The sequence below is a fragment of the Girardinichthys multiradiatus genome, chromosome 6, assembly GCF_021462225.1.
Source record: "Girardinichthys multiradiatus isolate DD_20200921_A chromosome 6, DD_fGirMul_XY1, whole genome shotgun sequence".
NCBI classification, from domain to species: Eukaryota; Metazoa; Chordata; class Actinopteri; order Cyprinodontiformes; family Goodeidae; genus Girardinichthys; species Girardinichthys multiradiatus.
This window is the reverse complement of record NC_061799.1, coordinates 27391445-27418165: the sequence shown is the minus strand read 5'-3', so window position 1 is coordinate 27418165 and position 26721 is coordinate 27391445. Positions and strand designations below refer to the sequence as shown.

Sequence of the window (26721 nt, the reverse complement as noted above, 5' to 3'; positions counted from 1 at the left end):
GGGAATAACAGCGGACTTCCCGTGACGTCACTGTCCAAATAAAAACCGCTCTTTGCAACAAGCAGACTTCTTCCACGCAGGTCCTCAGAGGACCTGGATGGAGGGACACAGCGCGCTAATGTCTCTTTGCAGGCAAAAAGACATAACTCTTCAAACTGGATCCAAGAGTGTCATACGATCACGCGATCATATGCACTAAGTTAAGTACGAATGAATTGCTGTTTTTGTATCCGGTATTCATTCATGAACGGGGGTAATTAAGGTACAAGCGTTGCTTGACTTTCTCTCTGAGGTCCACAGAAGCGAACTGTGTTCCAGAGAGTTCCCAACAGAGATCCTGTCTCTACGACGCCGAGTGGAGCGGTTTTCCCGGTCTGAAGGATGGACAACAGCAGTAAGGTGCAGTTTGGCCGGCTGACAGAACGAGCCGGCCCACTCCACAGCTACGGAGGTTAGCAAACTAACCCTTTGTTCACTGTGGATGTTTTCTTCAATTTTGTCGCCCCAGACAACTTTTCCTCAGCACGGTTCATGTAAGAGGTTGTGTTTTGGGCAGAGAGAAGTAGTTTAGAGTGAAATAATCTAAACATTTTTCGTTTTATGACGTTTGGTTTTGTTTGCGTTGAAACTCAGCTATTTTAGTGCTAGCAGATTATTGTGTGTTCTGTGTTTGTGGGTTTTTTTTTAAAGTTAAGACAAACTTTAGTTAAAGGGTGATTTCAAACACAGAAGATCGGCCATAACACGCCGTCCACGCTTATGCCTCTTAACCCTTTTATTAATGGTATTTTAAAGGTATGTGTTTGATTCTGATGATAAGCTATAAGCTTCTTCTGTTAGCTTTAACCGCTAACAGCTAAGAACACGTCCTTGCCTGCTAAAGAGTATTTACCCAGAAAGGTAGAAAATAATATTTCCCTAAATATTATTTTAATAAACATGAAAACTAGGTAAACACCATTAAGCCCCATTTCTCCAGAAAGATTTGGTTCTTATTCAAAATAATATTTCCTTAAATATTATTTTACTATTTCCTTAATAATATTTCTTTAAATATTATTTTAATAAATAAAGGCAGCTAATTAAACACCGTTGAGAATTGGTCATCCAGAAAGTTGGTTTTATTCAGCAAATCATTCTTTAAAATATTATTTTATTAAAATAATATTTTATCTGATCTTGCATTGTGAATGGTGGTCTAAAGGTATATCAATTATTGCCTAAGTTAGTTCCAAGACTGACTTAACTTCACTTCCAGATTCTTCAAGATAATCATTGGTTCTCAAACATAAGTAACATTGCATGGAAATGTTGCATCACTCTTTTGGTCATGGTTTCAACCATCTTTGATCAACTTGTTTATATTGTACATAGCCCATTAGTCTTCCTCTTTCATTCTGCTTGGTAGTTTAGTTGGATTGTTTTAGCATAGTAAAGAGTTTGTTGATTGAAATATGTTTGACTTTGAGTTGACTTATTTTTATTAATAAATCCTTGTATTTTAAGAAATTGTGTGAATTCATTCCATGTGTGTGCAGAGTTTTGCTGTTCAATAATGTCAGTGCTTGGCTCATCCCTTTCAACTTTGTCCTAATACCAGCCTTATTGGGCTGGTATTCACATGATAACCCTTAACAGACCGAAATATTATTTAATAAAATATTAAAGTATTAATATTACATATTAAATAATATATTCATATTCATAATCACAACAGCACTTCCTTAAATTATGGTCAATTGTAAGATTGATTAAATCCCACCAACCTCTTCATTTGCAGTCTTGAAATCCATGTGCTACAATGCAGTGAGGGATTCTGCAATGGAGAAAAAAAAAAGCTAAATTAATTTAAGACTGCAGGGACAAATGCCACGGTCTTAAATTAGTCTTAAATTACAATACAGCAAAACCACACGGCTGAGTTGAAATCAGCATTGTTAGCAGGTTGCCTATGCTCATTATGCTTCACTATTTCTCATATGTAACTTATACAATAGAGGGAATGAGAGTTTTTATTTAAATGTGCCTCTTCTAAACTTGGCTGGGCAAAGAACCCCAGTGGTGCAATTTGCAGCAGAAAACTGGAGACCATTAAGCATTAATGAATAATTTATTAGCAAAGGTGAGAGCCTAGGTATCCTAATAAATGTTTCAATATTGAATCCAGCCTCCCAAAAATGAACTGTGTTACCGTGTCTGATGGCTTGTCAGAGAGACGAGAAAATCGAGCCACTGTGGAACGTGCTATAATTTATTGCAAGTAAAACCTAAAGATCTGAACTACTAAATAGCACATACTTATCTCATTTTATTGATAAACAAACTGTTTTTGGGAGTTTTGCAGAAGCTTCATTTACACAGCTCCAGTTTTAATCAGACATGACAATCACTTGACTCAAGAAAACAAGTGCAGGAGAAAAATCGGCTCACACTCAATTTTAAGAACCAGCGCCGCAGAGGGAGACTGAGACTTACCTCAACAGAAAGGCCCCCAGCTCCTTAAGTGTTGAGATCTAGCCATCGAGCAGCGAGCTGATCCCTGATCTGAGCCGTAGCAGGGGGCCTCTTAGGATCATGGCTGTCAGATTTGGGCGGCAGCAGAGCAACTCTGTCATTTGTCCTGCTGGCTGTGTGTATGTGTAAGCAGCGTTATTCCCAGTAGAGCAAATGCTGGAGAGCAGATTGAGGTTATCGTTTGGAGGAAGGAATCTCTTCTAAAGGTCCCTGAACTGTGGCTGTATTGCAGCACCAAGGAGGATGGGACTAAGGTAACATGCTGCTCCTCAGCAGAGGTGAAGTCTGGAAAAAAACAAATTGGATGACATAGTAAATGTTGTTGATTGCATGCTTTTGACTGTGAATGAAATTATATAATCTACATTTGCAAACAATACAGACACTAGAGGTTGTATTGTAACGGCTGTATGTATATGTGGGATATGGAATCTGAGGCAGTTTATCTCCTAAACAAGCAACCAGATAAGAAATGGCACAAACTCAAAATTTGAATGATTCTCATGATTCTGAAGGATCTGTTTTAAACACTTTACACATCCAAACTTGTAGATTAACATGCAAGATAGCAAAAAATGTAATCAACTCATATTATTCTATTTTCTTGGATTTTTCAAATGCCTAGCATAAGTGACTTTAGTTTTGATGGCATTTATTAAATTCCAAAAGCACACCCGTGAAAAATGTGGCTCATTAGTATCCATTGTTGACTCAATGCCAGCTTTTTGTTGCGCTGCAGTGTTTCCTCTATCATCATTGTCCTAATAGAATGTGCACAAAAGTGATTTTTTTAAACCAAATGAAGTATGCATTAATTAAAATACAGGTTTTAAACTTTTCCTAACTACAATTCTGCATTTATCCAAGTCTTTGGTAAATATTTATCATATTCTGAGGACAATATGAATTGAAAAAAATCTTTAGGTTTACCTTGCTTTATTCTTATGTATTCTTTCCCGAATGCTATTCCCCAATTACCATGAAGCTCCACATTTCCTTAAACGAGCTGGGTTTGGTCTCCATGATGTGGCTCTATTCATGAGCTCTTTCTGAGAGATTCAGTATGAAAGAAATAATGTACGATAAATGTAAAAACTGTATTCACACATTTCAAGAGTTCAAATATATTGTTGTTTCAAATAGAATAGAATAGAATAGAGTGCCTCAAGGCTCTATTTCCGGGTCTATACTAGTCTAACTCTGCATGCTCGCCTTCGGCCATGTTTTAAGGAAAATACACATACTCAGATCTAAATTCAATAAATGTATAAACTCACTTTCTCTTAAACAACTGATTGTTCGTTTTCTTGAAAATGAAAACTAAAATCTTGAATGGCATGAGAATAAAACAAAACTAACCATCTTTGGTTCTAGGGATCTTTGGAAAATTTTTACTTTCGACCTAGGTAGTCTGGAACCTTTTGTGAACTGGATGTCAAAAATTTGGATGTGATGCCTGACAGTTTATTTTACTTCTGTGTTGTTTAAACTGTGGGTTTTATACAAAAATTTAATCCTATTAGTGACCTTGAACGGGTGATTGGTGCTAAACTATTGCAATTCTTTCTATTTTGATATTGGCCAGGCCTTCTTACCACTGTACTAATTGGTCCAGATTGCTGTAGCCAATGTGTTAACACTGCCAGGAAAGAATGAGCATATCTTCAATTTACTTGACTCTCAATTGGTTACCTATTGGTTTAGGGTATTAGTCAGATCTGTTGGTATCATAGGTGCTCTTAGGATCACGTAGGTCAGATGATCGCTTAATCCTAGTCTTTCCAAATTTCTGTACGCAGATGTGATCAAGCCTTTGCCCCTTTATTGTAAAACCAGCTGCCCAAACATGTTGGTCAAACTCTAATACTGATTGTTTTTAAATCTCACCAAAAAACTGCGTTTTTGTTAGCTGTTTTTTTTTAACAATAGTGTATTATTACTATTCTGTTATTATTATTATTATTATTATCATCATTTTCATTAGTTTTTTCTTCTTAATATGTTGTCAGATGCATTTCTAATAGGTGTGTTCCTTCTTGCTCTGTGCTATGCTCCAGCCCTCCGGCCACCTCTCCCATCCCAGGGTTAGTTACGTACTACAGCTTTAAGTCATTGTCATGTTGAATGCTCCAGTTCTGTTTCAGCTTAAATTTTTTTACAGATGGTCTCACGTTTCCTCAAGTACCCCCTGATGCATAATATAATTTATGGTGGATTCTATGATGGTGAGTTATCCAGGTCCTGCTGTAGCTAAGTATCCCCAAACCATGACACTTCCACCTCCATACTTCCCAGTTGGTAAGAGGTTCCTTTTCTAGAATGTTGTATTTGGTTTATGACAAACATGTCCTCTTTTCTGGTGTCCAAATAATTCTACTTTAGACTCATTTGTCCAAAGATCATAATCCCAGAACTCTGTGTCATTTTCCACATTCTCTCTGGCAAACCTCAATCTAGCCTTCATGGTCTTTTTCATCTTTTTGGGGCAAAGGTTACCTTCTTGCACACCTCCAATATAAAAGTTAAACTTGTATAGATTTTTTTCTGATGATGGAGACATGCAATGCCATATCAAGGGTGACAAAATTCTGAGTATTGAGGTGCTCATCATGTGCACCTGATATGATACACCTTTAAGTGATTTTAGGCATTTTAAATGGGAATTATTGTGTGTGTTATTGGGAGAATGTCCTTTTCATTCCTCATCTACTTGTTTTATATAAGCTGAAATTGATATAAAAATCCATTTATAAAGTGTCCTATTTGTCATTACATGATTCCTAAATTGAATCATGACTGTATTATTAGTAAATTTTGTTTGACTGTTCCCAGAGGGAAATTTGTGGAAACTTCAAACTGCATTTTCTTTTAATGCTTTTGCATCACACCAGACATACAGCTGACAAACACTTTGTTCAGTCTCAACAGTAACAAACGTTTAACATGATCTCAACTCACATCAGTCCACAGAAGAATGTTAAAGCATGTATTTCACACAGCCACTACTTAAAACCCCTAAGCTATTGCATAATCCCTCAACCTTAACCCGTGTTTCTTAACAATTTGATGGAAAGAGAAATACATGAGTTCGGATAGCAGATGCATTTACAGTGGAGGATTTTATATCATCTACTAGAGGGCAGGAGGTTATATTCTGTATAGAGAAGATGAGAGATGTCATTCAGTGTCCTCTGTGTCTGCCTAAAGAACAGAATGGTCATAAATCATCTGGAAGGAGTGGTAATCACTTATCTCTATCTCTCAAGTAAGTTGAGTGATGTTATTTTTACTCAAGAGAAAAACAGACTGATTTGAAAAAAAAAATTTTTGAGTTTACTTTTAAAGATATGTTCTTCGTCACATATCAAATAAAAGCATGCACTGGGTATAATTGTTCACAAATCCATAAAAAGACATTGTGAGATTCTAAAGGAGACCTGATGTAATCTAAAACCCTAACCTATTCAAATGTATTAAAATTTATATCATATAACAATACACTTTCTAAATCACATATCTTGTATCACGTAAATGTGTGCAATGTCACTTTTGCGAAGGACTGCTTGGACTGCAATGCAATGTAGGCTAAATGACAAGCCTTCACATTCTGCATGCCAGTAATATATCTGGCCAATTTAACGGACTCTCACTGCAATAGATGCTCACACCTAATTTAGATGATAGTGGTGGAGATGCTAATGCACACAGAGGGTGTCAGGAGCATCGTGACGGTAGAAGAAAAAGAGAGGACATTTTGCACTACAGACAAACATATTTACACAGTGACGCATTCTTTCACACGATCAGGTTTTATCTAGATTGTACAGTAAAGTATACAAATAAGCTCATCTGATCTATTTACTCTCCTCTGCTAAAAATGTTGAGAAATATGCAGGTTTTAGGGTTTTTTTAAAGTTAAAGACATGCTACTTTACTTTACTGTCTGTTATGATAACATGAAATGTCATTGTAAAAGACCTGAATAAAACATTATAGCTTACTCAGGACACCTAAGATACTGAAAAAGATTTTGTTCTCTAATATGAAGCAAATTACAAATGTATTCATACTCCTTGAACCTTTTAGCATTTTGTATAACCACATACTGCTATGTATTTCATTGGGATTTAATGTGGTAGACCAACACAAATTAACACATATCTAAAGTGGAAGGAAAACTGACTATGGTTTGTCAAATTTTACACAAATAAAAATGTGTATATGGTGTCGTGCATTTGTATTCAGCCCTCTTAACCCTGATACACAACTGCAAACCTCCCAATACATGGTCATCCGCCTAAACTGGAAAGAATGTGGAAGACACACAAAAAATGTACAAGAAGATGATCCAATTAGTCTTAAATGTAACTTTTTGGAAAATATTCTGCATGCCATATAAGGCAGAAAACTAATACAGCACATCAACCTTAACACCCAAACCTGCACCATGCTGTTGGGATAGGTGTGTTGGGGAAGATTAATGGAGCTAAATACAGGATAAAACAGGAGCAAAATCTGTTCGAGGGTGCAAAAGACTTCCAACTGGGGGCTGAGGTTCATCTTTTAAAAGGATAACAACCCTAAACAAAAAATGGAATGGTCTACATTTAAGAATTGAATAATGTGTTAGAATGGCCCAGTCAAAGTTCACACCTAAACACAACGGAGGAGTTGGAGAGATCTCAATAAAAATACTTTGAACTTTGTAGTTGTAACCTTGCAAAATGTGTAAAGGTTAAAATGCTTTGGCAAAGCATTGTAAGACAGATGTATTTTGGCTTCATCAAAGTAACTGGGTTTTTTTATTTCCAAATGCACTCCCATGTGTGATGCACATACGAGTGTTCCTAGTAAAATGTAAAGACAAGCTTTAAAAATGAATGTCTGCAGATGGTCAGCTGAAAGACATGTCTGCAGCTCAGAGCAGAGCACTTTGTCTTAAAAGGGCCCTCCTGTATATCCTGCCAGATGCCGGCACTTTCCTTTGTCCTTTGAGAATCCAAAGATTAAAAAGTCTGAACCTTTTGTGTCATTTAAACATAGTCAGCATTGCTCCTTTCATAATAACAGCATCAGGTATATTCTCTCCTAAGAGTTTGCTAAGCACTGTATTTACAATAATGCTCTCTTCCTAGACAAAAAAGACAGCAATCAGTAAGGAAGGAAACTAGCAAAACAGTCCAGATGATGTGGAGATTGCAACATGACATCTCCATCTCTGAGAGCTGAAGACATCTGCGGCCCAAGCAGGATGACAAATGGCCCTTGGAGCTCGCAGGTGGAGCAGTTGTCCGTATCCAACTCCAGTAAATTCAGTTTTACTTATTGAGAAGGGTTTTATCCCATCTGCTTTACACTCATGTGTCTTTTGACCCAGAACAGAAAGTTCCTGAGACTTTTTTTTCTCCTTAGAGATGATAATAGACATTATGTTTTTCAGAAATTACAGCATCAAGAACACAATGAGCAACAGCAAATGCACTGCACATAGAACATTTCCCATAATCTCTCTGTCCCTGATGGAAAATTACATTTCTGCTACAACCAGTATCTTGTGATTATAGTCTTTCCAAATTGATTAAAATACCTTCTTGAATTGAGTCTTTATCTTCTAAATTAATCAATTCTCATAGAGAAAAAAAAGATTTGATGTTCTCTGTTTTTTGTGCTTTTGATCATTGATCAGAGCTTTGATTCATAAGATTAAGAATGATTTTTAGCAATTAATCTTCATGATGCAAATAAAAGATATTTACATGTGTCTCTTAGCAACACCTATAAGATGTTGATCAGCAACACGTTTTAATGCTAGTGTGGGATTTAAGAGACAAACAGTGAGAACTTTGTGTTTACTGGTAGCCAGCAGGTGCAAAATACATATAGATCCAACTTAAATCACAGCAGTCTACATGTGGTTAGTTGAAACAGGGTAGAGCTTAATATAGTTTTGTGTCAAATGAAATAAATGGGAATAAAAAAAAACAGGAGCTAATTTTACACAAGACTCCAAACTAAGACGATTATTTGTGTTGAAGCAACGATATTTCAGGTAGACAGATTTAGGTTTTGATTTTGATTCATTTTAATGTACACTATATGAAAACAAAAGGATGTTGATCCAAATTAAAGGAGGATTAAAAAATATATAAGAATCATAAAAACTAAAAATAAATTAAAACTTTCAGTTTGAAAGACAGATTAAACACAACAGGGTTACATGAGTGTTTTAAAGTCCATTTGAAATGAAAGCTACAGTAAATGTCTAAGCAGTCTTTGTTTGTATGTCTACCTTATTCCACAGCAAAAGCAAGGACATCTAAGTATCTGGTTAACAGACCTGAGCTGTTAGACTAATATGGTGTAAAGGTTCCTTTAAATAAACAGACACCAGTCTATCCATAGCTTTATACACACTAAATAAGTTCAGAATATCTGAACTGTAAGGCCAAAACTGGTGTTTATATGTTCATGATTTCTCAGGACGACTGATCAAAAGCTACATACAAGGTGTTGTAGTACTGCAGAAGAGCAAAAATAAAAATATAAATAACTTTACAAAACTTTACAAAATTTGGAGCCGTCCTGTGTTTTTCATACATTATCCTCTCTAAATAAAAACAAAAGCTTATATCTAAACTCGCGATGATGACAATGCTCAGCTTCTCACTAATAGAATAGTAGCTCATGAACATTTAATTGTTTTGCACCGCTAATTTGATCACCAACACTGATAACAGGAAATAATGTATTACATGTATCAAAGAACCTGCAGGATTTTTTTTTCCTCTTTTGGTAAATGTTTCTTACTTTTAACTTTCCACAAATAAGCCGAAATGTGGTATGGTACAGGTTTGATCGCAATGAAAAACAGAAATCAATATTACCCTGCAAAAAGCCTGATTGGTGCATCTCTAGAAAATGGGCATTCATTTTGCAGTTCCCATCATATGATGTGTATACAGACAAAGTAAAAGGCTAAGGCTTCTGACACTGTCTAATCACTGATTGTGATACTCGAATGTGTTTGAGGTGTGGACAAATGCACCTGTAACATGTTTTCCAAGACGTATAGGTTTGGCATCTCTCTGTGTTTGTGTTGTATCAGATTAACACTCACTGGGAATCATTTTGTTTCTTAACAATAATTAAACAACTTGTTGAAAGCTTAATTAACATCATTTACACCTAGATATGTTTGTGCTGCACAGGGACAACACAGTGAAACAGTGCTACTGACACTGCTGTCTGAATTCTTCACAGCTATCAAAAGTCTGTTTAATCATCTTTGTAAACCCACTGACAAGTAATCTGCTTTACTCATACGTGTGTGTGAAATGACCTGGATTTGATGCTTCTATGGAGCAAAAGTTGTTTTCTGAAAAGATTGCAAAGAACCTTCTTCTGTCCTCCTGTCTGATTGGGTTAAATAGAGACCATCAATCAAATTACCCAGAACAAATACAAGTCGATAATGTAGTTTTCTCTTCTCAAGGGGGCTTGGAAGCCTTTTTCTTTTGATTTAGGAGATCTTTATTTTTGTATGAGTAAATATCTTAATTGCAGCGAGTCTGGAGGGGCAAGGTTTGGCCAGTTTGATTTGTTGCCTTTATGGCAGTAAAACAAAGTTTTTTCCCTATGTTTTTACCATCAAACTGAGAGCTGCAGCAGTTGTTTACTGCAGATGTGTAAAAGTAATTAAAGGCAGTCGAAAAAATGACACTAACATGTTATATCATACACTGTTTCTTGTACAGGTTCCAAGTGTCAATCACATCTTATTGCTATAATACAAAAAATCTTACAAGATTTCTGACACTAAACAGATGAAAAGTTTGTTTTGGAAAGGCGGCTCTGAAAAGCACATAAAAAAAAGAAATTTCAAAAGATTAGATCACAAAGCTTGGGACATTCATTCCATAAACTGCTTCTTAATGTTAGATAATTTGCAGATTTTCTTAATTCCTTCTTGAAGACTATGTTATTCAGTAAAGTATTCACACCACTTGAACTATTTCACATTTTATGACAACAAAAGTACAAATTTCAGTGGCTTTAAGTAGGATGTTATGCAATATATCAACACAAAACAGTGTACGACTGCAAACCTACCAAGATAGGGCTGTACACCCGAATGCACAGGGTGCTCAAGAACAAGATTAGAGAAGCAGCCAAAGACCTTGCGGTAACTCTGGAGGAGATGCAAAGATCCAGAGCTCAGGTTTGAGAATATGTTGATGGCTGTATCAGAGTCCATATTGGATGCATTTTTGTGGTTGCCAACTGGCCAAGATGCTGAAACTCACAAAGAGCATTGGACACATCATAATGAAACAACGAAAGGAAAGAGTTAAGAAAATCTGGGTTAACTGTAAATGTCATCACAATATTCAGCACTAACATCAGCCCTAGAATGAGGGTGCACTGGTAGGAAAGGAAACATTTGAACTTTTTAGGATTCTTGCAAAATGCTATATGTAGTGGACAATTAACATCAAACATCGCACTGAACACATTGTTCCAACAGTGAAACATGGTGGTGACAGCATCATGCTCTGGGAATGCTCTTCTTTGGCAGGGACAGAAAAGCTGGTCAGGGTGGATGGAGAAACGTTCGGGTATTAATACTTTTTGATGGGAGAGTAAATAATATCATGTGAAAACATTTATTAAATGCTCTGTTTCAAATAATAACATGTTCAAGCCAACATGTCGGTTTCATACACTCACAGTGTTCAGACATTAAGTATAAATGTATAAACTTTAGAGGAAAAAAATAAAAGATAAAGAAAAAAATATGTACATAAATGTGTATGTACAACCAATATTTTTTATATTCTTTGTTTTATATCTTGTTTTGTGGCACTATCAGCCTTTATTTTTAGTTTTGCTCTGACAGTAGGCAAACAGGAAATAGGGTGGAGAGAGGGGGACGACTTGCAGCCGGACCGAAACTCAAGCCTGGGACAGCTGCGTCGAGGACTAAGGCCTCCATACAAGGGTCGCCAGCTTTACCACTGCGCCACGAGACAAGCCCATCCATTCTTTTTTTTTTTTAAAGGCAGGTTGTAATGTTACAGTATGATTATTACTATTACTTCCTAGGCTTATTTCTAATAAGACTTTCGGCTACAGAAGAGTTGCTCCCATTGACCAATCAGTCCAACTTCATGTGGTTTTATTAAAAACATCTGCGATTAAACTAATGTGTGATGCTTCCCTTTTCCCCTGACATATTAATGACTCCATCCCTCAGAGTTTCTCCAGCAGTGAGCAGGCTCATATCAGGAGGCAGCAGTCTGAAACATTTGCGTAAGAACATCTTGTATTCATCAGGGGCCGTTTTGTGCGCCGCCATGAGGTGCGACTCCTTTTTTTCCCCCCTTCTCATTCAGATTATGTTCAAGATCGATTACTGTGAGATGTGCCCAGTGTCTCATCACGCTTTCAATTCTTTTCCCGCATTTGTCAAAAAAATAAGACTTTCATTACCTCATAAGTCAATACCTGCAGCTCCGGGCACAGTGAGCTGTGCTCTCTATGCCAAATGTGCATGAATGATAGACAGAGAGGTAAATTAATGATGGACACATTTATAGACTGAGATCCTGACCTTGCTGACTATGATGTATGTCCATTGTCTGCAGGGAACCTCTAGATACCGGGTGGGTGTCAGTTTATATCAGCGTGGGTCATTTCACAGACTATTAAAGGACAAAATATCAGAGTGGAAGCAGATAAACAGCAAAAATAACTGAAGATAAACAATAGAGGAATTGGCTCCTGATGGGTACTCTAACCTGACTGTTAGCCTTTTTTTTAAATAAATGATGCACTATTATTTTATCAAAGAATAGGACAAGTCAAATATTATCATACAGTTTTTTGTGTCACTCTGAATTTAATTTGACCTATTATTCTGCTTATGCACAAAAAAGATCCTGAATACATTAAGCATGTAATCACTTTTGGAGTTTAAACCAATGAGGTCTAAGTTGCCTCACTGGAAAAAACCTTCGGATCTGGAACTGGCTCCATGCTGAGTGATGAGTACATGAAAGGATTAAAAAGCTCAGCTTTTTCCTGAGGGCTTACTACACTGAAATGATGCACAATTTCGGAACACGTGCTTACTGAACAACTATAAAGTAAGAAAATACAGATCCCCCTATCTCTGTTCTGCTCGAGCTAATTATTTTGAAATTCAAACTGAGCTGCGCAAAAACAAATTACTTTCTCAGTGAAGCAAGCTCCTTACATGATAAACCTCATAGAGTAATGATCTGATTGGAGTTCAAAGCAACATTTATAAACTTCTCATGTGGATTTTTGATTTCCAGGAAGTTGTACTTAATTTTAGAGGCAAAATACTAAACGAAATGCGTGTTACTGTCACAATTATATTAAAAATGTGGAGTCAAACTATAGTACGAATCATAACTTAGTAACTTAAAATCAACATCTAAGTAAATGCAAACCTTTGCCAGGTACATTGCCTTTTATTCATAGGATAGAAGTTGACAGATTCATCCATCCAGGCCTTAGAGGTCTGTTAGAGAACTTTATTGAACAAACAGCATCATGTAAACCATGGAACACAACAGACAGCTCAAGGATAAAGTTGAGGAGAACTCGTATCCTAGATAGTATCCTTAAATTTGGCATCTCACGGAGCACTGTTCTTGCAATCATCATGAATATAGTGCTAATCCTCTACGTGCCAACCATCAATATATGGCCAGCCACCTAATCTGACATGCTGTATCCTTTTAAATTCCAATTCAGATTTATGTGCCACTTTGCATATGGTGTGTCCCATATAATCCAAATAAAATGTATTAAGGTTTGTAGTTCTAACATGACCAAATGAGAAAACGCCTCAGGAGTGTAAATATTTTTACAATGCACAGTTGCCAACGAAACCAAAGATGTCTCTGTGTGCCTTAAGTTTGCCTTAAGTTCTTCCTATAAAACAGGGAAATGGTGTAGTGTTGTTTTTCCCTAATAGTTGATGATCCCATAGAGTTACAGGACTCATTCCCAACCAAGTTTATTCATAAAGATGATGGACACATTTATACACTGATTTTTATAGACTGAGATTAGATTTAGGGTAAAAACATGTAAAGGTGAAAAATGTGTTTTGTGAAACTGCAGAAATACATTTTACATTTTTTTTTATTGGAAAATACATTTTCTTTTGAAAAGGTCATCTTCTGCCTGCTTTTTGGAATTCACAGAATTATCTCACAAGCAGTTTGTGAATTAGTCATGATTCACAGTTTTTACAAAAGCTTTTTGTGTTAGAACACAAATTAAAACATTAAAAACAAATGTTACATGCACAAAGAAGTGTGTACAGTGATAAACGTAGATAGCATATTGAGAGCTTAAAAAGAGAGTGGCCTTACAGCTTTAGTTTTTTGCAAATCCTTGTGTTTTAACAATCAAACTTTGGATATAATTGTATATTTGTCAATTAAAACATTGCTCAATGTCTTGGCATTTTTACAAAATACTCAGTGCTACTGATCAACAGCTAAAATGACTTTTAGAATATGAAATCATACTTAAAACTCATAACTAAGCCAATGTACAATTATCTACACCTTCACGTGTGCATTCTGCTCAGTTGGATATCTGCTTTTAGTTTATAAAACCATCACCATATTTGACCCCTGGTAAGGTATTTTTTTTCAGACTGGGCTGTAGTTTGTTGTCTGTGAACAAATTAACGCACTATAATCTCAGAGAGAGCTACACTTGGTGTTTCATATGCCAAAAGAATGAACTTGAGAGGCTGGAGACAAAGCATTAGTTTTGTGCTTTTCTTCCAGTAGTGGTGTCCATAAGGCTATGAAGCAGCTTACTGGTTGAAATCACCACCTCTGACTGTTCAAGGTCAGACAGGAGCTCTTTAGTTGAACCAGCACTGATTTTTTGTTTTTATGTCTACGAAATGTTTGTTGTTTTCATTATAGTATCTGAAAGGGCTCCAGGTCAATTTACTAAATTTACTAATATGTAATCTCAATAAAATGTATAAATTTAATCCCTTCTAGTTCAGTTTCATCCTCCTAAACAAATGAGTTAATTCCTACGTATTCAAACCATTGCATATTAGTTCATTTCTCTTGGTAGTTTGGTAAATAGATTCATTGTGGAGGTAAATAATTATAGAAATGCTCAAATCTCATGTGAGAGTCCAAAGTATAAATGCATACACCTTCAAGTTTTTATATCCTACTGATTTACAGCAAATGTTATCTCAATACACTTTGAATGGCAAATGGACAGAACTTATCTACTGCTTTTTGCTAGTTATACTGGAGTCTCATTCACCCTGCTGCACTCTCAATGCTGACAAATTTATACCCCAATATACAGATCTGTAGGCAACTGGAAGATAAATGCCTTTCCCAAGAGCAATTAACGTATCAGGAAGCAACACAATGCAGTCAAATTTTGCCAACAGCAGCACCTGGAAAAAACAAGGATTTGACTGCTCTGAGTCACATTTGGACCAGTTACTTCCTGCTGCAAGACATCATTCACTGGATAAATCATACAGTAGACTAAATAAAATTTGTTAAAATTCTTGGTTGTCAAAGAAGGTACAAAACATTCCTAAGACGGGTATGAAGTGACGCATGGTGGCTGCAAAACACCCCATGGCATACGGCTCCATTTTGCTCCTGAGAAAATCAGGTATGAAATTACCAAAACTGGAGGTATGAAATGGCAAAGCACTCACCTAAGAGAATTCCCGTGTTTGTTGTTGTTAGGCATAAGGTTGACACCAGCAACAAGTCACCCAAAGGTTTTTAAAATGTTACGACTTAAAACCGTTCGAACCCGATGCCGTTACAAAGGTTTAAAGTCATTTTGATGACATGCCAGAGAAATCGCAGGAGCTACTAGTTTTCTCTGGTTGTGTGGAGCTTAGAGTAAACCAGTGCTGTCTCTCCCCCTCTTGCTGCTTCGCACTGCCAGACAGCAGTCCAACAGTGCACAGGCTGCAACACTATCCAGTGCTTTCAAGAAAAACTTATTCAGCTGTTTGCAAATATTTTCAGCTGCAAACAGCAAACCTGACCCTAAAGGCTCCCAGAGTCAAGTGTCATCAAGTGTCAAGTGTCATCCACACAAAGCTCAATTTTTACGACCGCGTACGCGATGTTACAAGGTAAAGTACTCGGGCTGAAAAAGTCTTCAGATATGTGACACACTGCTCCAAGCAAATAGTCCCGAGGATGCGCAGTGTCACTGCCGCTGCGCCGCACTGACAGGTGTATTCCCCTTCTTCAGCTCTAGTCTGGTTTAATGGCCTCATATACCACATTCTTTTATTTTTCCAAAACTACAAGCAAATTAGCTTTTCCTCCTAGTCCGATAACGCCATGGCATAAAGTGTGGGAAATGTAGGAATTTGTCACGACAAATGTAAAAAATTGGCACGCTTGAAATATCAAATCTCAAATCTCGGCAGACAGCGTGCCGAGTCCGCGTCGCTCACACTACATGCACAGTACGCCCGACTTTGTATGCCCGACTTTGTGGACTCTGTATAAAAAGCAGAACAAAAAGGAATATTTACACAATTAACATGTAAAAACTACAACTAAATTTTGTATATTTTAAATGGTGCTTTTATGTTTTAAATAAAAGCATCTTCTTATACGTTTTTGTTTTTGTGTTAGATATTTATGTAAAACATGTAAAGACCATCGTGTTATTACTTTTTTGTAAGAATCTAATACTGGACCATGCTTAAATGGATTAAGTAGAGGATACGTGCCACTGATGAGCTGCTCCAGCTCCACATAAACTTCTGTTGTAGACAGCTCCACAGCTGTTCAAGAAACTATGAGTGCCTTTTAGTTCATTATCCTACCCTGACAAAAAAGAAGAAAATCTGAAATGAGTTGAACACTTGGGGCTATTTTAGGCGTCTACTGATTAAATGGATTGCAAATATTAAATGGAAACACAGTAATGCAGATCACAGCGTGAGCCATCAAGGCTGAGCTGCTCCCGTATGGTGGTTTCAGAGCAGCCGTGCTTAACGAACAAGCAGACTCTTACACATTAATCAAATATGACCTAAAATTGTCCAGCGTGGGCTACTTCCAGGTTCCAAAGTGTAAAGAAAATACCGCCCGCCCTTGACAGAAACCTTCCTCTGTTGGTGCAGATGTTACGCGACTGCGTTTTGTCATGTAAATGTTAACTAATCATTTATTATAATGGATAATCTAACCCCTTATTGGTTTCCCTAGGGCAGTCATCACCAAGCATGTGTAGCTTTAAGTGAGTAAGTCTGTGTTGCAGTTCCGGATACTCTAAATCAGATGGGCTGTTGTATGAGGTGCATATAAATGAGAGTTGGGTCGTCTCCTTCATGAAGAGTTGGGTGTGCATTTGCTTCATTAGCCATCAGTCTCCGTTAAGACAGGCTAATGGTTTTCTCGTTGCATGACAGTGATGCCGTGGCACAGACCGTTAATAAATGTTCTCTGCACGGAGAAATATCCCGTTTCTTTTTATTTGTGCCGCTCATACATCACTCTGCAATAAAGGCACATTGCTCCTCCTCTGCGACTTTAACATCTGGAGCTGCTTGTGTGGATGACTGACCAAACAGTTGCTATAAAACCCCTCAGAAACATCAGGTAGAATACTTCGTCTCGGCTGCTGAGCTCTGGGGCTCTGTTGTAATAAAGACGTCCAGGCTTGCAGTTGTAGATGCTTTCGAATGAACAATCGCTTGAGGAAAATAACTAAAATACATGCTAAAAATGCACAAATAGTGGTTTTGTATTGCTTTCACTTCATTTTGACTTTCTGTTTATTTTGTGCAAATATGAAGCCCAATTTAAAAAGGTCTAATTTTCAAAATCAAATCAGTCTCTTGGCTTATTAATAAAGTTTAATTAGCTGAAAATAAATTATTGACCTTTCCAGGAAGGTAAAGGTTTTATGAATAATATTTACTGTGTAAAAAAAAACTAAACATCTAATAGTTTACTAAAGTTCATAGAGAAAACATTAAGCAGTTAAGTATACTCACTACTCTGCAAGACAAATATTTCTACTTCAAAGCTCACACCGTTTATTGTGGAATAGTTAATCCAAAAACTCTTCTCTGTAAGAATGAGAGTGACTAAAGACTAAAGTTATCAATAATCTGTTTGACTCTCAGATGTCAAAACGAAGATTACATTTAAAACCAGATGTTTGCAAACACTTTATGAAAAGACACATAACCTTTGTTTTTCTTGCTGCCTGACATTAAATTACACTAAAAGCTATAAGTTCCAACGTTATGAAATACCAAAAGGTCCATCTGAGTTCCCATTAGAATTTCCTCAGGACAAAAGGAAAAAGTGCCTTTTCAGTCAGACACTTGCTGCAATATTAGATGATCACTGGGCCAGCTGTATCAATAATGACTACTTGGTGTAGAAACACATCTAGATATAGACAATAACACTGCTTTTGTCAGCCACTAAGGTCTATTTCTGATAGGAAGATATCTGTTTTGAACCTGGATTGGATACCTGGAAGTCCTTTGCTGTGGACCTAGAACCAGGTTACTAAGGCAAAGAGCATGCACACGAAAAAGTTACTTAATGAAGCAAAGCCCCTAACAAAGATGGGTGAAAAGAGCTTTATTTTAACATAAACAACATAGACTAGCGTAGGATGCGAAGCAAACATTCATCTTAGCCACAGATTGATCTCTCCCAGCAGGGAGATCAATCCTTGTTCACTCCACCGGGTCCGGCTTCTCAGAATATAGGAAAGCTTTCTGGGTGTTCAGTACTGACAACTGCTTTCACACAGGGACCCTCACTTCCGCTCATTCCATGTCAACCACAGTCGATCAACAAATCAAAACTAGACTTTTAGGCTATGGTGGAGTTGCATCATATTATCCAGCCAATGAGTTAAAGGGAGTCTGAGATTAGATTGTGTGTGAAAGCTTTTCCTCTCTGATGTCAGACAGATTTACAGATGTGAAACCTTTACCCACAACTATAATCTTAATGAGAACAAACTACCCACTAAGTATTGTTTTGCACATTTAAGGTATCTCAAACATGTACCTATTTTGCAGGAAAAAAGCTGTTTCCCATTCAGAACTTTGATTTAATCAGCATTCAGTCTTGAACCTCATGATCTCTTGTTCTATCTTATAAGAGGACAAAGCAGCTGCATGTAGCTTTCATATAAACAGAATGCCACAATAACAGTTTGGTATGTGAAAAAAAACCTTTTTTGTAAGACTATTCTTTTGATATAGATGCATAATTTTGGCTAAACTAAGAGTTAATTTGAAATATCCAGCTGATCAGCTGAAGTGAGCAGGAAACAATCTCTGGATATGAGTGGTTACAATTAAGGTTGCTTCATGATACATTGTTCAGTACAGTACTCCCTTTTAAGATCAAAATAGTTCATGGCACAAGGCATATGGCATTAAAAAAGGCCCCTTATCCTTAATTTAAAGGACAAAAAAGAGTAACCCTTGAATATTTAGAGCAGCACGATTACATATCAAGGGACTGGGTGTTGCTGGGGTAGTGGAACAGCACTTTGAATGCATTAACATACAAAATGAATGTCAATTCGCACATTCCCTGCTTCTAGTGATGCTTTAGGATTGCTGATACCACCTGTATATTACACAATGTTTACTCGGTCAGGATTTTTAAATGTCCCAAAGGGATTTACAGATTATTGATGAGAACAGAGAAGCGTTGTTTTCAAAATCGGCCTAAATTGTGATTGTGTCAGTCTGAGTGCGATACAGCAAAGACAGTTTAAAAAAAGTTGTCTCACAGGCTGACGTACAGCTTAGACAACAGTGACAACTATTTCATTTCTTCCCTTTATCTTTTCTTTCCATCTTCAAACAGTGCAGCTCTGTCACTTGGCCAAAATGCTCTTTGATTTTGGATATAAGCAGAAAGAAATGGAGGGGTTATGAACTACAAATGTCAGTGATAAATCAGCATCGGTCCTTAGACAGTGAGTGGGACCTTGACACACATCAAACCCACCTGAACCTGATCTCTGTGTGTCTTTCATCAATGAGCCTTGGGTGTATCAAACATATGCATAGAAAACTCTGCAAAACCTGTCTATTGTGCAGTTGCTTGCAAAAATATACATACCCCTTGAACAATTTAATTTGTCACATTACAACCACAAACTTTTATTTTATTGAGATTTGATGTGATATAGACCAACACAAATTAGCACATAATTGAGTGGAAGGCAAATTATGCATGCTTATCAAAAGCTTTTATAATTAAAAATCTGAAGAATGGGTCAGGCATATTGCATTTAGGCCATTTTCCTTTCTATTATACCCCTAAATAAAATCCAGTGCAACCAGTTATCTGAATAATTCATATGTAGACCCCAGTGTAAAGGATTTAAAGGTTTGTTCGACAACACTGGTGAACAAACAATGGATTTGATTTAGCTCTTGAGGACGGTGGTGGCAGCATAATGTTGTGGGAAGATAGTTGGAGCTAAATACAGGACAGTCATGGAAGGAAAACACCCAGTGGCACCAAAAGACTTGAAAGAGTTCACCTTCCAGCAGGACAACGACCCTAAACATACGACCAGATGTTCAATAGGATGGTTAAGAACATAGCATACTTGTGTGTTAAAATGGTCCAGTAAAAGTTCAGACCTAATTCCGTCTGAACATTTGTGACAAGACTTGAAAAGTGCTCTTCACAAATCATCTCTCTCCATTCTGTCCAAATTGGAGCCAATTTGCAAAGAAGACTATAGGATTTCCATGTCCAGATGTGCAAACCTTGGAGAAACATTCCCCAAAAGACTTAAAGCTGTAATTGCAGCATAAGGTGGATGGCTGAATACAAATATAGTCCACACCTTTTACATTTGTATTTGCAAAACAGAAGTTAAATAAAATATGGTATCTTGTTTCTTCCATTTGACTATTGTGCTGTATCAGATAAAAATCCAATGGAACACACTGAAGTCTAGGGTTGTAAGGTGACAATATGTGAAAAGGTTAAAGGGCTATGAATACTTTTATAAGGCACCATAAGAGAAACAAAACAAATGGTCTGATTTAGAAGTGTGTTTTTTTTTTTTTTAAAGCTAACAAAGCATACTGGGCCAGCAGTAATTGCCATTTGAAACCCATCCACAGATGGACATTGCCTTGATGCTTCTTCCAAGCAGGGAACGATCGAGAAAAAGAAGCACAGCACTGACAAGTGATTTGTGAACAGCTATAAAAACTGGCATATTCTTCTTCCCCCCTAAGTAGGGATGTTGCATGGGATTGGCATTCAGCACAGAAAGAGCAGGCTACTTGAACGCAGCTGAATAGCTGCGTGGATGAAAAGAGGTCTGCTGTCACTGCACTGGCTTGAGGAACTGCGGTTGCTGACTGTATATACCTGCACTGATGCAATGCAAAGGTTTGAGCAAGCCCATGTATCCTCTACCTAATCAAATATTAAAGAAATTCCGTTTTATTGTGATGGTTTTCATTCAGTGCATCACACAAATCAAATAAATGTGGATATGCTTTATTACCCTTTGGATCATAAAGGTGATGGGTACATAAATTTTTGTTGCGCAACATTAAGGCGTATTTCACCTTTAAAAAAGTACAATGTGAATAGATTCTCGCTTCATTTCAAGGATCTTTGGGAGAATAATAAGGAACAACGTCCCGCTTACTGTGTATGATTATGAGGCTGTGCAAATGTTAAAAAGCGACAGTAGGTTAGAGAGGCTTACCTGAATTTCTTGTAACAGGTGGCGATCTCTTATTTGATCCCTCCTCCTTTTCTTGTTTTTAATCTATGCAACGCTGGCTAAAACATCTCCGCCAAATCACAATATATCCCTTGTGGCTGCTTCGCCCACACGGCATCCAGGTCCACTATACACTGTGTGCAGCAGGGGGAGAAGAAGAAGAAAAAAGAAAACAACAAAAAAACGAAAGATAAAGCAACCCGCACTTGTACAGAAAAACACATATCAGTCCATATAGAGGCTATATCCCGGGTTGGATGAGGTTCCAGGGACTCCGGTTCGTCGACATCCTTGGCAGAGGGTCCGGTTTCACAGCCCCGCGCCCGTCTCCGCCGCGCATCGTGCTGCCAACATGACTGAAGCTGGAAATCACATGCGGCGGGTTCAGCGCGCGCCTGCGTTTACCCAAAGGCACCTGCACAACTCTAGAAGCATCAATATTACATGACTCCACTTTTTCTGTGCTTTTTTCCGCCTCCCTGGCATCCATTACTTCACACAGCCTTATTTAAATACTGACATGCTCTGCAGTGCTTTTCTGGGAGTGTTTGGTTTTTACCTGTAATAAAGGCTGAATCCCATGTCACTGCTTAACCTTTACCCCCAGCCTAAAGATGTAAGGGGTAGGGCGTCCCAATTGGAAACAAAGATGTAGTAAATGTAAGGCTGAATCAAGTATACTCCTTGGCCAAATTCCATTTGACCCCTTTCCCATTATTTTTAGCCCTCAATCCTATGTTTCTAAGGGTTAGGGCGTCCCAGTCTTTTCTGTGGAGTATGGGGAGCTATATTGTAGAAAGGGATGACAGGAGTCAACTGAGGAGAAGGAAGGTTTTTATTTATTTATTTATTTTTTTCAAAACGGAATAAAGCTAAAATATGTTAAGGAGAAGTCGAAATGCTTTATTTACTTTTTCACATAATTTCAACATTTATTTTTAAGCGGAAATGCAACAAAAAAATAGTTCCACCTGATTTGTTTTCTCCAAGTGGCCCAATGCTTCGTCATACTATTGAGAACACCCTATCCCCCTTATTGCAAGGTGTACTGTCTTTGGTTTGCATGACTTTCTGAGAGATGCCTTTTGTGGCTATTTATAGACCCTAATATGAGTTTGAGAAAACTTTGACCCACCATTTCACTCCACTGTCATCTCAGGGAGATCTGGGCTCGGGCTCAGAGCTTTTCATTTCTTAGTTCTCAGCCAGTCCTTGATGAGTTTACTGGTATGTTTTGGGTCATGTTGCAGGATCCAGTTCGGCTGCAGTTTTTTTATATATATTTCATAAAATTTTGTGGCACCAGTGGCATTTTTTTAAGTTGACTGACAGGACGTGAGGTAGAGAGAGAGAGGGGAAGACATGCAGCCAAGGTCAACAGACCAGGACCCCTGACAGCTCCGTTGAGGACCGTACCCTTTGTATAAGGGGTTGCACGCTTTAACCCAGTGCCACGGCTAACACTAACCCCAAATGACTGTCCCCCCTCTCTCAGAGCTGACTCTCCTCTCAGCCAGCTCATTCTGCTGGGGTTTTAAATTTTTACAGGTGATTTCACTATGTCCACAAGCCACCTTTGATACATGGATGGATTTTTTTGATAGTGAGCTGGTCAAATCCTGTGGCAGCAACACATCCCCAAACCATGACACTTCTACCTCCATGCTTCACAGATGGTATGAGATTTATTTTTCTATAATGCTGTACTTGGTTTAAGCCAAAACCCTCATCTGTTCTGGTGTCCCAATCATAAAAATCTTTAGACTGACCAGTACAAAGAACATTATTCCAGAAGTTTGTTTAAATTCTCTTTGGCAATCCTTCATCTGGAATTCATGTTTTCCTTACAGAGCAAAGGTTTCCTCCTTGCAAACCACCCATAAAAGTTACATTTGGGAAGTCTCATCTTGCCTGTTTAAGCATGTAACTTAAAATTAAAAGTGGCAAGAGCCTGCCGTAGGTCTCTCAATGACACTTTTAGGAATTGGGAGATTTAATTTAGCATTTCACGGTCTGCTTTGAATATGAACTTGGCAGTTTTCCTGACTGTCTTTCACTTGTAGACTATTTTGTACAGTTGAATGGCTGAGTTCAAGATTTCTTGAAACACCTTTAAATCACGAGCTTCTACAGCCTTCTTTCTGAAGACCTCGGACAGCTCTTTTGATCTCGGCATGATTTTCACTTTTACTCCAACAGTCAGGACCACACCAAACTAAATATCTAAGGTTTAAACAGGGTGAACCTTCTTCATAATGCCGAGTAAGGATGTTCTCATCATCTGCATCTGAATGTGATTTTAGACATTTAGACATTTTAAGTGCAAATGTCTGTGGAAATGTCCTAATAGACTGCTGGAGATAGGCACCAGCTCCCCCGTGACCCACTATGGAATAAGCGGTAGAAAATGACTGACTGAATTTCACAATTATAGAATATTTTAAAAGGTACTTTTCTTGAAATTGTATAAATCTTTTATTTAAGTTATATATTTATTTTATTACTAGAATTTCTCCACATTATTGACATTGATATAAAATATCAATGTGTCTGAATATGTTAGAAAAACACACAATAAAGGGTGTGGTTAAAATATTCTACTCTGTTGGTGAAGAAGCTGAGACATCATCAGTTCTCGCTGATTACATGTAAATAAACAAACATGAATCCATATGTCAAGTTATGAATCTTGAATTGTATGTGTCAGATACAATTGTTAGTCCTACAGCATACATTTCCTTGTCTGCTTGTTAGATTAATAACAATAATATAAGGTGAAATGTACCTCATAGTATAACAAATCTGCATGATTTTTTTTATCGTATCTTTTCAGTTGTTGTATTTTTCTTATATATGGCACTTTGGTCCTTTATGTTGTTTTAAAGTTTTATAAATATGGTTGAATTGGATTGCAGTAATAGACCCTCTTGTGAAATCACTGTTATTACTAATGTTGTTACTTTTTAACCAGATTGTATGGAAAACTGGGTTTAGTTTCACCAGCCTCACCCAGACCTAATTACTGCCAGGCCCATATAATCAAGAAATCAATTAAATACTGCCTGTCTGACGACATGAAGTAGGCTAAGATATCTCAAAAAGGAACATATAATTTTTTGATCTGAAAAGCCATTTCTAAGGCTTTTGGACTCTACTAAACCATGTGGAGAGACCTTTTCTATAAATGGAGAAAACATGGAACAGTAGACAGCCTTCCCTGGCGTGGCAGGCCAACCAAATTACTCCAAGGAGGTATCAATTAGTGTTTCAAAAGGTCATAAAAGAAACCCAGAACAACATCTAAAGTATCCATGGTAAAGTTCCAAGATCAAAAGCACATTTGTTTAAAAGAAAATTGATGATCCCAAAAACCTTTGTACAATATTGTGCTTTGTGTTTTTGTTATTCCTTAACAAGAACAAAAAATAATGTACTTTGACATGTGCTGCAGGATTCCCAACTGTTTAAATGACACATCACTTGAGATAAGGGTCAAGGAATACAGGAAGAGGTAGAGCTGGGGGTTACCCAAGGAAATCGTATTCAGCCTTAGTGTGAACCAATTTAAGATTGAGACCTTGGAATTAAGGACATTTGATGAGAGTGAGGAGGACAGGGTGGGCTTTTCTCTCTCTTCCTGCATAATTGAAGGACTGACAGGATCAAATTAGCTTGAGGGCAAGGGCATGGAGATAAAAATATAAGCAGGTTGATAAATTTACTTTGGCACTCACATTTTGCTTCTCTTTTACTGAGAAGCAGCTGTAGCCAATAACATTCATCCTTTAATGTAAGGTGAAATGCATGCTCCACCAGGGTTAAGCTTAAAAAGGTTAAGTAAGGACAGGTTGTAAGGTTATGTCAGACGTTAGGCTTGTTGGGGTTATCTTAGGTCTTTAGGGTATGATTGGCCCGTGAGTTTGCCATACTGCTTATAGACGATCCAAAACAAATCAGTGCAGGTAGATGTCCCCAGTACATGGCGCTCAAGGTTTAAATGGCAGCATGTAAGAAGTGAAACTCTCCTCAACAGCATAAAGAAAAGGGATGGGTAGGTTTCTGAGTGTTGCGCAGTCTGACACTCCTGACTCATTTTGTGCTGTCAGTGTCACTGAAAATACACACACACACACATACAGACACACACATGCAAACAGCATGCGTCCAGTCTCTTGATATAGCATCTGAGCTCCCCGTGAGGCCTTGTGAGCAGCTGAGCACAATGACCAGGTGCTTCTCATTTCCCATTCTGTCATCTCGCTGGCTGCAATGTCTCACTGTTTCCACCACATGAGGCATGTCAGATCATTTGACGTTGTGAAGTTGCTCATCAACCCCAGCCAACCATCGTAGTACAGCTAATTATAAACAGAGGGGTATGTGTATATTTATGTTCCAGGCAACAATCTTTTAATTAAGGGTTTTTAATCAAGTTTTAATGCTGTTTCAGTAGATTGGTTTGCATTGGTCCCAATCAGCTATCCTTGAGGTCATCTATGCCTGGAGCAATGATGATGTGATTTGCTCTCTCTGACTGTCACCTCACCAAACAGGTCCTCTACTATCAGTAGCTGTTGTATCAAACAGGTTATGATTAATGCATTGGTAAAGTAAAGATATTTCACAGTCATGTTATCATGTTTCTATATCCCCAGGATATCTGAATCCTAAAAGATGAGTAACAGTGGACTTTATTTGAGCACAGTTTGTTACAAAAAATGATATCTTAAGACCCAAAAACCACAGAAAATGTGCAGTGGCATATCAAAAAGAACATTTACTCAATCAGATAGTTTAAAAAAAGACTGGACATGATAAATTGCCCAGATGAATTTATTTCACAAAACAGACGTTGGCAAGTGTTTGTGCGTTTTTGTGCTCTCTTGTTTTTCAGTGGGAAGTGACACTGGTTCAACAAGAAAAAGAGCAATCACAATACAAAAGCAGTTGCATTCAAATAAAAATGTAAAATACCAGCTCTAAAGTAAATAAATTTATGCTGTTCCATTAAAGCTGCAAATGTATGATTTTTCCTATATTTTTTTAAAATAGGCCTACTGGAAGTGTTTGTCCTAAAACAACATGATCATATAAACAGTGGATGCACTGTTTATATAATACTATTATTACCACTATTATGTTAAAGTTTTTCACATGTAATCACATTACAACCATAAACAGCCATTCATTTTATTTATTTTTTTTTATAGGATCAGCACAACACAATGCACAACTGTGAAGTGGATACAAAATGACATATAGCTTTCTTACAATAAAAAGCTGAAAAATGTGGTGTGCATTTAAGTTCAGCCCCTTTACTCTGGTGCTAAATAAATCCGATAAAAAAAACTGCCTTCAAAAGTAATCAAATTAAGAAATATAGTCCACTTG

General features: G+C 37.4%; 1 protein-coding gene across 2 annotated transcripts in view; it reads right to left on the bottom strand.

The window, feature by feature from the left end:
* The window catches only part of sntg1 (syntrophin, gamma 1), a 73675-nt gene extending 51879 nt beyond the window's left edge, over window positions 1-21796 (bottom strand). For both annotated transcript variants that reach the window (XM_047367556.1, XM_047367557.1), the window contains exons 1-3: window positions 21313-21796; window positions 2476-2799; window positions 1767-1816 (exon numbers count right to left, since the gene is read on the bottom strand). In XM_047367556.1, coding sequence (XP_047223512.1) covers window positions 1767-1793 — 27 coding nt within the window. In that variant the 5' untranslated portion in view covers window positions 1794-1816; window positions 2476-2799; window positions 21313-21796. The remainder of the gene's footprint in view (window positions 1-1766; window positions 1817-2475; window positions 2800-21312) is intronic.
* Window positions 21797-26721: the final 4925 nt, after the last annotated feature.